Source organism: Girardinichthys multiradiatus, chromosome 5 (assembly GCF_021462225.1).
Source record: "Girardinichthys multiradiatus isolate DD_20200921_A chromosome 5, DD_fGirMul_XY1, whole genome shotgun sequence".
In the NCBI taxonomy this organism is placed as follows: domain Eukaryota; kingdom Metazoa; phylum Chordata; class Actinopteri; order Cyprinodontiformes; family Goodeidae; genus Girardinichthys; species Girardinichthys multiradiatus.
This window is the reverse complement of record NC_061798.1, coordinates 42,041,092-42,054,468: the sequence shown is the minus strand read 5'-3', so window position 1 is coordinate 42,054,468 and position 13,377 is coordinate 42,041,092. Positions and strand designations below refer to the sequence as shown.

Below are 13,377 nucleotides of genomic sequence, written 5' to 3'. Positions count from 1 at the left end.
ATTCTTTCAACATTTATCTAGATCAAAAAATCATTAAAACAACTTCCATATTTTGAGAATGTGTAGGAATCTTGTTGCACAACATTTTTATCAATTTCTTTTAACTGAACTGCAGATTTTCAGTTATTTAAACTAAGTAAGCAAAAACTGTTAAATCTTTATCATTAAACTAATAATGAAACTGATTTATGCAAAAAATACATTTACATTTTACTAGATTTCTCAGTAATTCACAAACCACTGCTCTTTTCTGCCCTGCAAAATATAGCCTTTTTGTGTAAAGATAAATTGGTCATTGGGAGTTGCCATTTAGATATGGTTTTCAAGTGTTTAAGCTATTCTTTTATGCCTAAAAGAGTGACTCCTCAGGAGACACAGCAGGAAATATTTAATCAGTAGTTTGGTGTTCAAAGGTAATTAAAGTGTTGCATCACTAGTCAGAGATAATCAGATTTTAGAACAAACATTTACTTCCTCCTACATCCTTTTATCTAATAATTCGCAATAAGAGCAAATCGGATATCACGCTGTGCATCCTCAAACCTTGGACAGCAAATAACCTTATCTAAATCATCCACTTATTTGTGAGGACGTCATAGCAAACACATGGAGGATTATTCTTTATTGTAGGTATGATCTTTAGTTTCTACGCAGTAAAAAAATGCATACTATCGTCTCCAGTAGAAGAATCATTCAAGAATGTGAATGTGTGCATATTTGTGGAAAAATCAAACTGAAGTATTTGAACGCCAGCAAATGTGATTAAACGCACATGAAAGAAATCATGAAAGATTGCACCACAATATGATCACAAATCACTTATAAGCAAGCAACCTGGGAAATAAAGCCTTCCAAGAATCCCAAATGCAAACCGTTTATACCAGTACTTATAGTGCCAAAACCAATCCCAAATGGGATTGACAGAACCAACTCACTATCATTCCCAAAGTAAAAATAACACACAAACATGGGTTTATCCACAGAACGAAAAAAAACAATCTATCGGATATTTTCTATCGGATGTATGTCTGGGGACTGATATCATGGAAGAAGGTTGATTTTTGTGTTTGGTGAACCATTTTTGTGTTGATTTAGCGATTTGTTTGAGATAATTACACAACTAAAAGACCAAATGACAACCAATTTTCAGTTTCCTGGCAGAGTTTAGAAAATTCTTATTTAAGTTGTTGGGACCCCAGCCATGGGTTTCAACATGGATGAACATGGACTCTGAACTGCACACAAAGGCTGGTATGAACTTTTCTACACCTTTCAGTATCACACTAACCTACGCCTAACCCAGCCCAGGAGGAGGAGGAGTCACAGCTGACTCCCCATGACATCACTGTCTGAACAAAAACGCTGTGTTCCAACATGGCGGCCTCTACCACGTGGCTCTCCAGTAGACCAGACAGAGGGACACAACACGCGAATGTCTTCTTGCCGGCGAGCAGACATAACTCTTTAAATTAGATCCAAAAGTGACTATGATCACGCCGATCGTGAGCAACAAAGTTAAGTAATGATTTGATGTTAAGAGTACCCAGCATTTGTTCATAAAAGGGGAGTAATAAAACAAGCGTGGCTTGACTTTTCTTTGAGGCCTGCAGAAGCTACAGAAGCCCCCCCGGCCTGACAGAGGACAACGGGACCACAGCACCGCACGCCTTTCTGCGTACATGTCCAGATAATCCACTAAAGGAGCCGCAACTGCCTTCGTCGTACAGTTTAACTGAACTGGCAAACCAGTCGACCCCCCAACAGCTATGGAGAGTAGCTGCAACGATATTCCCTTTGTTCAGTCCACAAGTGGAGGACTGGACAGCTTCGCTTCCCTCAACTCGTTGCCCCGGAAACCTTTTCCTCACCCCGGTTCACGTAAGAGGTAGTGTTTAGGCAGAGAAAATTAGTTTAGGATTAAGTCTGGATAATGTTTATTTCATAACGTTTGCTTTGTTTGTGTTGAACGGCCATAATGCGCTGTCAATGCTTATGCATTTTAATCCTGGTATTAATGTAATTTTAAGGTACATGTTCAACTTTAACAAAACTATAGGCTTTCATGTGTTAGCTGAAAACGCTAACGGCTAGCACCAGTCCAGTCAGGGGTAACACGTGACTCCCCGCCATCTTATGAGTCCGTAGGCTTTGTTGTCACCAGGTGAGGGCCAGTTAAAGATCATTTGTCCAGCAAGGTTGTTGGTACTAATTCAAAATAATATTTCCTAAATATCATTTTAATATATAAAGACAGCTAACTAAACAGCAGTTAAGAATCATTTATCCAGGAAGGTTGTTGGTTTTATTCAAAGCAATATTTCCTTAAATATCATAATACTAAATAAAGGCAGCTAATTAAACACCATTGAGAATTAGTCATCCAGAAGGCTGGTTTTATTCAGGAAATCATTCTTTGAAATGTTATTTTCATAAAATAAGGTTTTATACGATATTGCAGTGTGATTGGTGGTTTTAATTGACCAATTGTTACCTAAATTTGTTCCAAGACTAACTTAACTTCATTTCCAGATTCCTTAAGATAATCATTGGTTCTCAATTATAAATAATATTGAATAGTACTCTCTTGGTTTTTAACCATCTTTGATTCACTTGTTTGTATTGTTGATAGTTCATTGGTCTTCCTTATTCCTTAACTTTGCATAGTAGTTTTAGTTGGATTGTTCTAGGAGAGTAAAGAGTTTGTTGATTTAAATATGTTTGACTTTGAGTTATTTTTGTTAATAAATTCTTGTATGTTAATAAATTGTGTGAATTTATTCCATGTGTGTGCAGAGTTTTGCTGTTTAGTAATGTCAGACCTCAATTAACCTTTTTCTCTATAGTCCTAATACCACAGCCTTATTGGGCCGGTATTCACAGGACAACACTAAACAGACTTAATAATAACAACTAAGTTGTCCTGTTCATTCAAATTGTCAATAATGCCATGCACTCTAACATGTAGGGATGTACCAGTATACAAATTCAGGCCGATGCCGATGTTAGATATTAAAATTATTGTTATGGCTGATAACCAATGTTCATCGATATTAAATATATTTTCCTATATCATGCAAACAAGGTAGGAGGAGGCCATAATCTTATCTTGCAACCAATCACATTGAAGTAGATGATAAAGGACATAATTAAAATTGCCATACCAACCAACCGTTATAAGGGGCAGTTTAGGATAAAAGATGCTTTTCCTTAGCCATCTCTTTACCTTTAAAGATCAATATAAGCCAGGAAATGGTAGAAATGGATTTCTTGTCTTAGCCATTTTGAGGAGTGGCAACTTTACAAAGAAAAGTATGGAAAAAAGTGCTTCTGTTGCATTTATATTGCAGGAATTGAAAACGGTGCCAAAACGTTGGGGTTTTCTCAACTTTTCTCAAGTGTGAATATGCTACTGCAATAAAATATTAATTTATTCCAAGGCTTTTTACACATCATTGCCAGGAAAGGCTGATGAGCAGACTTGCTCATGTTGAAACTCTTGGAGTCTTGCATGATCAAAATGTGACATAAACCTTTACGTAATAAAACATTTTACAAGAACTAGAGATTATTCAGTTCAAATGAACACTTCGGGGAGCTGTAGTAATGAGAGGCTGCATGAACCACAACAAACTTGAAAACCTGTCTTTAATCAACTCACCAGCTGGAACTCCGAGCGTCGCGCGTAGGCCTTCTGTATGCCGGCATCTGCCCACAGTGCGCTCAGTGCCATCACGTAGAGCTGAAATTCGCTTGGCTCGACCCCCGAGGCACCCACACGCCCCTCCCACGACATCACCAGCATGCCCTGCTTCTCGTTCTCACAGCTCTGCCAGCTGATGCCCAGTTTGTCACGGGCATCCACCAGCACTCGCATGCCCTGCAGACAACAAAACATTACGCAGAGTCAGGATGGCAAAGCATCAGCTGCTTTTCTCACAGCCAACGCTATTGTACAAACTGGAGATCATACTTTTTAAAAAAGGTAAACACATTAACAAGAGCACACGTTAAAAAGAAAATGCTTAAAGGAAGTTTCTGAGAAGAACTGTGTGAACAGATAAATTGAAAACAAGTCATTTATTTATTTACCAAAGTACAGCTGCAAGATATTAGGAAAGACATGTAACCAAGTAGAGAGGAGCCACGCCAGCTAAAACGAGCCAGTGGAAAAGGGGCATTTATCTTTGGGGTATGTCCCTATCAGGTTTGCCCATCTACAGACTGATATATTTGCCAATTGTTCTCTGCAAAATAGCTCAAGCTCAGGCTGGATGGAGAGTGCCTGTAAACATAAATTTTCAAGGCTTGCCTCTGAATCACAACTGGATTTAGGTATGCACTTTGACTGAACCATTGTAACACATGAATATGCTTTGACTGAAATCATTACATTGCAGCTGTTAGAATCTGCACAATGGCCTGTAACAGGTTTTATTTCAGAACTGCCCTGTATTTAGCTCGATCTAGTTTTCCATCAGCTTCGACCAGCTTTCATGTAACTGCTGCACCAAAACATTCCCACAGCATGATACTGCCCCTACCATGTTTCACCATGAATGCTGTGCAGTGTCAGTTTTTTTCTCACCCAAAGCTTTTTGCATGAAGTCCAAAATGTTTTATTTGCTGTCTTCTGACCAGAGCACCTTGTCACATGTTTGTTGGGTTCTCTACATGATTTGTGGCACATTTTAAAAGGGAATTATTATTGCTACCGCCACCTGACTGGCTTGAGTCTTACTTGAAGGACAGAGACTTTTTTGGGTCAGTAATTAACTTTACATCAGAGTTGACAAAAATCACATGTGGGGTTCCCCAAGGCTCCATCTTAGGGCCCCTTCTATTCAATATATACATGCTCCCCCTAGCCCAGATTATAACAAACAACAACCTAAGTCACCATAACTACACAGCTCTACTTTACAATGTCACCAGGTTACTATGAACCTATTCAAACTTTGGGTAAATGCATGGAACAAATCAGTGCTATAATTTTCTTCAGTTGTATAAAAACAAATATTTAAGAAAAATACTTCTGCTAGTTTATAAATCACAGAATAGCTTAACACCAAAATACATTTATGTTGTTTTATCAACGGGCTGCACGGTGGCGCAGTTGGTAGCACTGTTGCCTTGCAGCAAGAAGGTCCTGGGTTTGATTCCCAGCCAGGGGTCTTTCTGCATGGAGTTTGCATGTTCTCCCCATGCATGCGTGGGTTCTCACCAGGTACTCCAGCTTCCTCCCACAGTTCAAATGCCTGTTAGGTTAATTGGTCGCTCTAAATTGACCGTAGGTGTATGAATGAGTGTGTGCGTGGTTGTTTGTGTGTTGCCCTGCGATGGACTGGCGACCTGTCCAGGGTGTACCCCACCTCTCGCCCATAGACTGCTGGAGATAGGCACCAGCTCCCCTATGACCCACTATGGAATAAGCGGTAGAAAATGACTGACTGACTGACTGTTTTATCAACCTTCCAGACCACGCAGGTCCTCTAGTTTAAGTCTACGCTGCATCCCCAGAATCAGAACCAAACATAGAGAAGCAGCATTCAGTTCTTATGCTCCACTAAGCTGGAACAAACTTCAAGAAAACTGCAAAAATGCTGAAAACCTGCATTATTTTACATCAAAGTTAAAAACCGATTTGTTTAGAGTTGCCTTTGATTGTTAAACATCATTGATTTCAATATGTAGTCCTACTTATATTTACTTTCATTTATTACGCCAATTCCTTTTTTCTATGTTTTCTTTTCTCATGTTTTCATCATGTAAAGCACTTTCAATTGTGTTGTTGCTGAAATGTGCTATACAAATAAACGTGCCTTGCCACAATTAGTTCAAGATGGGCTAACTGATCCAAGAGGTTACTAAAGAGCCCAGAACAACATCTAAAGCACAACAGGCCTCACCGGCCTCCGTTCAGCATTCAGCATTCAACAATAAGAAAGAGACTGAGCATTGGAGTGTTCCAATGCCAAAAATAACACAAAGGCTAATCTCATATTTACCAAAACACATCTTGATGACCCCCAAGAGTTTTGGGGAAATATTCTGTTATTCGGTGAGATATTGGTGGAACTTCTTGGAAGGGAAGTGTGTGTCCATTACATCTGTTGGTCTTGAATAGAGATTCCTGAAGAAGAATGTCCAGCCATCAGTTTGTGAGCTTAGATAGCGCACTTGGGTTACGCAGCAGTACACCAACAGGTCCACCTCTGAGTGGCTACAAAAAACAAAACAATATGAAGGTCTTGGGGCGGCCCAGTTTTAAATCTAGTTGAGACGCTGTGGCATGACATTAAACTGCGAGTTATTAAGCTTAGCACTTACTTTCTCAGACAGAACTGAGTTCAATTTCACAAGTATTTCCTGTCACTTTTTAGGAGAACAGACAAGAAAAGAAAAACGTTTGACCCCTAAAGTACTGTGACTGGTTCTGATCGATGGACCTAGCTTTAAATTATTTACTGCTATGTGAAGAATTCAGTGTTTGCCACATGCAAAATCCAGAGATGTTAAATTATTAAAGCTTGTATGCTATGCATCTTTCTTTATTTGATTTAAACAGTTTTGAACAAAGTGCCGAAGTGGTCATACATGTGTGCTGTGTCTCTGCCAATGAATCATGGCCACCTAATCTCTTTGAAATACTGTTGTCTAGTCCAGTCTGTTTGTACAGCATAATCTCACATTTAATGGCCAACGTCTACTTCACCTGACCCGGTCAAACCTTTTCTCAACAATTATCAGGAAATCCTCTAAAAAGCCAATGACAGCAGGCTTTTTACACACAGATCTCTCGAGGAGAGATTTCCACATGAAGACAGAGGATTGAACAAACAGAAAGCTTTTCTCACCAATGCATCATCCAAGTGTGTATTTAGCAGTCAGACAGATGAGGGGGCCTTTCTGACTCAGTGCTGTGGGGCACGTTTAAGGCTAATCCCACAACTGAGAGGTGTTTTTGTGTAGGAATGAATGTTTTAGCTTTTAAAAACCAGAGAACAACCTCAACAAGTGAGGAAATAACGAATTAACGTTTAACACACAAACACTCACAGGTACAATAATCTGACGTTCACTCACAGGAGCATGGTGTTGGTGGTAATGGTTGAGTCATTTCCAGACTGTGGTCACAGTTATTCTGCTAGGCCACATTGCTCCTTATTGATTCACTCATCTCAACAAACTCTTGCATAAACCCTCATATTGATGTCTGGCTCTCTTCCTGTATGTCTGCATGTTTAAATAGTTGTCCGTCTTCCTGTTTGTGAGCCTTTGTCTTTCTTCAAGAAGTAAGCAAGTGTTGCTCAATTCTACACCAAACAGCACAGCATGGAAAAACTAAACAAACTCACCCGTCTTAATTTGCAAAAGTCATGCTGCCCTTTTTTTCTTAAATTTGAAAGCTAGTTACATGATCGTAGTCAGCGAGTGAAGCTAGGAAAAATCACATGAGAGCATCATCTTTAGCAGGCACAGCATTAGCACTGAGATGGTCACGAGTTACTGGTGGAAAAGAAGAAAAACTACACCATTCCTAAAAGGTTTGCTTTGTTTGTTGTCTGAATGTGCTGCTAACTCCACTCAAAAAAGATACATTTGCATTCAGACATCTCCGTCCATTTTGAACCTACAGTCATATTCAATAAATTAGATTAAATATGTGATGAGGCTTGTTTCTCGGATTAAAATAACTTTTTTTAAATAACAACATAACCAGGTGTTAAACATACTTTTGTTTAAGCCCACATATTATCTGTATTAAACATTTTACTTTTAATTGGTCTGATGTAATATGGTATTCTTAAACGTCCTGTTTTCATTAGCTTTAAGCGGAAAATCATCATAATTAACAGAAAGAGAGACTTGAAAACATCAGTCTGTGTGAAATTAATCGGTATATATTTGACTTAGTGAACAGTTACTGAAATAAATGAACTTTTCAATAACATTCTAACTTAGGCTGCCAAAAAACAAACACATTTACAGCACATTTTGATTTACAGGCATGAGAACAAAATAGGACACCCTAGGAAAGCCCTTGTGCTTTTCTAACATGTTTGGATATTTAAAAAAAATTTTAATTATGAAGAAAAATACAACAATTAATAGAAAAACAGGTAATTTCTGGTGATGAATAAAATAGGGCACCTCAAATTTATTGCCACTTAAAATAACTAAAACTGCATCACCTCAGGTACACATGATTAGAACATCATTACTTTAATCCTCAGATATTTATCAACAACTGCCACCATGCCTATGTAAGGTCATTCAAGCAAGTTTACCCTGTAAGCAGGCCGTAAAATGCTAAAAGAAGTCTCATAAATCTCTCGTTTCACCACATCCCAAAGGTGCTCTATTGGATTGAGATCTGGTGACTGCGGAGACCATTTGCGTCCAGTGAACTCATTGTCATGTTCAAGAAACCAGTCTGAGATGATTCGTGCTTTATGACATGTCGCGTTATCCTGCTGGAAGTAACCATCAGAAGATGGGTACACTGTGGTCATAAAGGGATGGACAAGTTCAGCAACAATACACAGGTAGGCTGTGGCGTTGACACGATGCTCAATTGGTACTAAGGGGCCCAAAGTGTGCCAGGAAAATATCCAGCACACCATTACACCACCACCACCAACCTGAACCGTTGATACAAGGCAGGACGGATCCATGCTTTCATGTTGTTGATGCCAAATTCTGACCCTACCATCCGAATGTTGCAGCAGAAATCGAGACTCATCAGACCAGGCAACATTTTTCCAATCTTCTATTGTCCATTTTTGGTGAGCCTGCGCGAACTGTAGCCTCAGTTCACTGTTCTTAGCTGGCAGGAGTGTCACCAGGTGTGGTCTTCTGCTGCTGTAGCCCATCCGCCTCAAGGTTCGACGTGTTGTGCGTTCAGAGATGCTCTTCTGCATGCCTTGGTTGTAAGGAGTGGTTATTTGAGTTACTGTTGCCTTTCTATCAGCTCGAACCAGTGTGGCCATTCTCCTCTGACCTTTGTCATCAACAAGGCATTTGCGCCCACAGAACTGCCATTCACTGGATATATTCTCTTTTTCGGATCATTCTCTGTAAACCCTAGAGATGGTAGTGCGTGAAAATCCCAGTAGATCAGCAGTTTCTGAAATGCTCAGACCAGCCAGTCTGGGACCAACAACTATGCTACGTTCAAAGTCACCTTTCGTGTAAAATCACCTTTCTTCCCCATTCTGATGCTCTGTTTGAACTGCAGCAGATCGTCTTGACCATGTCTACATGCCTAAATGCATGGAGTTGCTGCCATGTGATTGGCTGATTAGAAATTTGTGTTAACGAGCAGTTGGACAGATGTATCTAATAAAGTGGCCGGTGAGTATATATATATATATATATCTATATATATATATATATATATATATATATATATATATATATATATATATATAGATATATAGATATATATATATAAGCAAATATATACAAAGAATGATATTTTCAAGCTTTTCTTTTTAATTTTGATTGTCATGATTTATTATGATTAGCTAATTAAAGCCTAAAATTTCCCTTTCTCAGAAATGTAATATATTTCAACCAATTAAAATAAGCACCGACTCCAGCTGCAGTCCATGCCTTGTTAATTTCCCCCAAACTCTTGAAAGGGAATTGCTTTATAATTGTCTTAAGGCTGTGGTTAACATTGCTGCATGTACTTTTTTCTGCCACACTTCTTTCTTCAATTAAACTTTCCAACAATATAAGATGTATAGCACTGAGAAAACACTGAGATATAGCACTGAGAAAACAGCAGGTTTCTTCAGCAATTATTTTTTGTGGCTTATCTTGTGTGTGGTGGGAGTTAGTGAATGTCTGCTGGATAACTGGTCAACAGTCTTTCCCATGATTATAAAGGCCATAGGATGGCCAAAACATAACATTTCTGTATTAAACATCCTTTCTTATTGGTCCCATGTAATATTTAATAGTTTGGAGAAAGTACATTTTGTGTTTTAAACAGCAGCATTCCATAAACAAAGTTAATAAAAAAGCGTTGCTAGAATAGCACTGTATGTAATGAATGAAATAAATTAACTTGTCTCACGTGTTGCTAGCCCTAAGCAACAGTCTGAACTGATGACTTGTCACAGTCAGTGCGGTGAGCTGCATTAGGATCAGCTTTCTTCAGCAGATCTCTTTCATTTATCAGAGTGTGGCAATTATGAGACAGCTCTCTTCCTGCACTAATGTTGCTGATTAAGCAATGCGTGTGTTTTCTATTCCACATGTAGAATATGACTGAGTAGCAACAAGACCACAACCAACAACACATACGTTTATATGTGTGAAAACAAAAAAGATAAAGCATGAAATGTAAAGTTATTTATATAGAAATGTTCACATTTTCATCTCTGATCTCATTTTTTATCTCTGGAAAAGAACGTGACTTAACTGTACTTTAACAACATAAGATTAACCTTGATTTACTTATTAAACAAAAGATAAATTTATAAGGGAGAAAAAAGTTAGGACACCCTACCCCCTAATACAGTAGCTAGTGGTACCTCACTTGGCTGGAATAACTTCAGTGAGACGCTTCTTGAATCCATCTACCAGTCTCTGACGTCGATCTGAGGGATCACTTTCACCTGTGACATATTTGAGGGGTTTCCTGTGTGTACAGCCTGTTTCAGGTCACCCCAGAACATCTCATTGAGATCATGTTCTGGGCTTTGACTAGGCCCAGGACCTTTAATTGCTTAATTCTCAGCCAGTCATTGGTCGATTTCCTAGTATGTTTTGGGCCATTGTCATGTTGCAGGGTCTACTTCTGCTTCAACTTAATTTTTATTAATACATGGTCCCATATTTTTCTCAACCATCCTCTAATACACAGTGGAATTCATGGTAGATCCCATAATGGTAAACTGGCCAGGTCCTGCTGCTGTAAAACGTCCCTAAAAACATGACACTTCCTGCTCTGTCCTTCAACATTTAGTATGAGGGTCTTTTCCTGGGAGGCTCTATTTGCTTTATGTCAAACATGTCCCCTGTTCTCACGTCCAGCTAATTAAGGTTTAGACTCTATCCAAAGAACACTATTACAAAAGTTTGGGTCTTTCTCTTTCTTCTCTCTGGCAAACCTCAATCTGGTCTTCATGTTTTTCTTAGAGATCAAAGGTTTCCTTCTTGCATGTTTCCCTTTCTGGTTGTACAGGTGTGCACTTTCATATCAACAGTAGCAAAAGCCTGCTTTAGGACCCATGATGACATTCTAGGGTTTTAGGAAGCTTCTTTTAGCATCTTGCTGTCTGCTTTCAGGGTGATCTACTTCCAACCTGTACACATTATCAGTAGTTTTGATTTTTGTCCACTTGTTCGACTATTTCTTTTAAAGTGTCACTGCTGATTTCAATTTTTTTTAGACCTCTTTAAAACCCTTACAAGACTCATAAACTGCTACAATCTTCATTTCTTAAGGCCTTTGACAGCTGCTTGAATCTAGCTACATTTTCACTCACTTCAACAGTCAGGAAAAAACCAAACTAAATGTCTGATGTTTAAATGGAGCAAAACCTCCTTCAAAATGCTGAGTAATAGTCCTGTGATCATGTGTTCCGGATGTGATACGACTTGTGTGTGATATTGGCCATTTTAAAGAGGAATAAATATGGGGGTGTCCCAATTTATATCCTGCCAGAAATTGCATTTTTTATTTTACGTTTTACAGCAAAATAACTATATTGCTTACATTTGTCTGTTTTAAAAAAATTAATATTAAACATCTATATGTCTCCATATGTATTGTTATATAAACGGACTGTCTATATCTATGACTGTATGTAGATGTGGCTTGATTGCTGTGGTAACACCTATTTATTGGTGACAGAAGGACGGAGGCTGTCAGAACAAAGAGATAAGATATCCCATGCTCAGTTTAGCAAAGTGGAGAAGGACCAGCCGTGTTTTGTTGTCAGTATTTATCTTCCATTCTGGCAAAGAGCAGCACGTAAGTTAGAAAACTCAAAGGAATCCAACATAATGGATATTTGCAGCTCCACTTAAGCCAGCGGGATTTCTTTTGTTTAACCTCATTGTGTGAGAAACAAATGGTTCCATGTTGACAAGGATTATGGCAGATTTGACACCTCATAGGATGTATAATTACAAAGACTCACAGAGCAGGACCCCACCCACTTGCTCTATTTTTTAAAGCTAATGATATCCAACATCTGTGTGTTTTATCCCTCCTTCCTTTCCAGGTATATTCCCTTCCTCCGTCATCATGGTCCCATGAAAGGTGGAGATGCTCAACACCTGCCAGGTGACACTGATCCTCCACTGGCAAACCAAACCACACACAACAAAAGATTAGCAATGTGCTAGGCCTTGTATCTGGGCCTATGTTGTGTAGAATTTAAATAGAGAAAAATAGACAAGAAAATAAGGATGCATCACTCCGCAGTTCATCATTTACTGTATGAAACGTTTTCAGCCAACAGTTCTTTGGGACTCATGGTGTGAAATGGAAAATACAATGGTATGTCTGTTAGACTGTGTTATGTTTGGTATTTTTACAGATTCAACAAAAAAATATGAGCAATTTGTCGTTGTGACAGGCTGCAGCCTAAAGGTCCAATTTAACAAGGGTTATTTGTTCAGTAGTCTCCATGTTACCACATTATTGACTCATCGATTTAATTTCTGAGCTTTATTCAAGTCTCATTTATACATCAGTTTAATGCTTAAATGTATACACATTTAATACCTTACCTGGGGCAGATAGATTTTTTGTAGCAATCCAAACTAATAGCTCCTGGAGCCTGAAGCTAACGGCTAGTCCAAGAGAGGTCAAGAACAAACTGGACTTATTTGGTCTTAAATCCATTCAGTTCCTAAAAATGTCATGGTGGTTTATGCAGATGCTTCTTTATAAACTTTAAAACCATTTCCATGGTTTGCATTAGAAGGCGACACTTATTTACACTAAAAACGGAGGCAGGAGGCAGTGCATCACTAATGTTTTTCCTGTTAAACACACACTGACAACTCAACATGGAAAGTGTTTCCATTCAGAGACTGAACTAAAAGTGGTGTAAAAATAAAATTCTGTAGCAGTTGAACTCACTGCTTTTTTACCTGAATTTCTTACATGACAATGGTTTCTATCTAAATAACAGTGCAAAGCAAAATTAAAGGGTTATAAAACTGGATTTGTATAAAACACTGCAACAGGGTGAAGATTTGAGTTTTAGAGATCCATCCTGCCCACAGCTGAAGGGCCAGTTCACAATTTTTTATGAGCCCATACATGATTTGATCTCAAGTTTAAAATCTAAAATACTTTAAAATACTGAATTGACAAATTTGAGATTTATGTTTGTGTTTGAGATTTAT

At 38.5% G+C, this 13,377-nt stretch overlaps 1 protein-coding gene across 2 annotated transcripts in view; it reads right to left on the bottom strand.

The window, feature by feature from the left end:
* Positions 1 to 13,377, bottom strand: part of gna12a (guanine nucleotide binding protein (G protein) alpha 12a) — a 47,143-nt gene that overhangs the window by 29,294 nt on the left and 4,472 nt on the right. For both annotated transcript variants that reach the window (XM_047366276.1, XM_047366277.1), the window contains exon 2: positions 3,659 to 3,877. In XM_047366276.1, the coding sequence (XP_047222232.1) occupies positions 3,659 to 3,877 (219 nt within the window). The remainder of the gene's footprint in view (positions 1 to 3,658; positions 3,878 to 13,377) is intronic.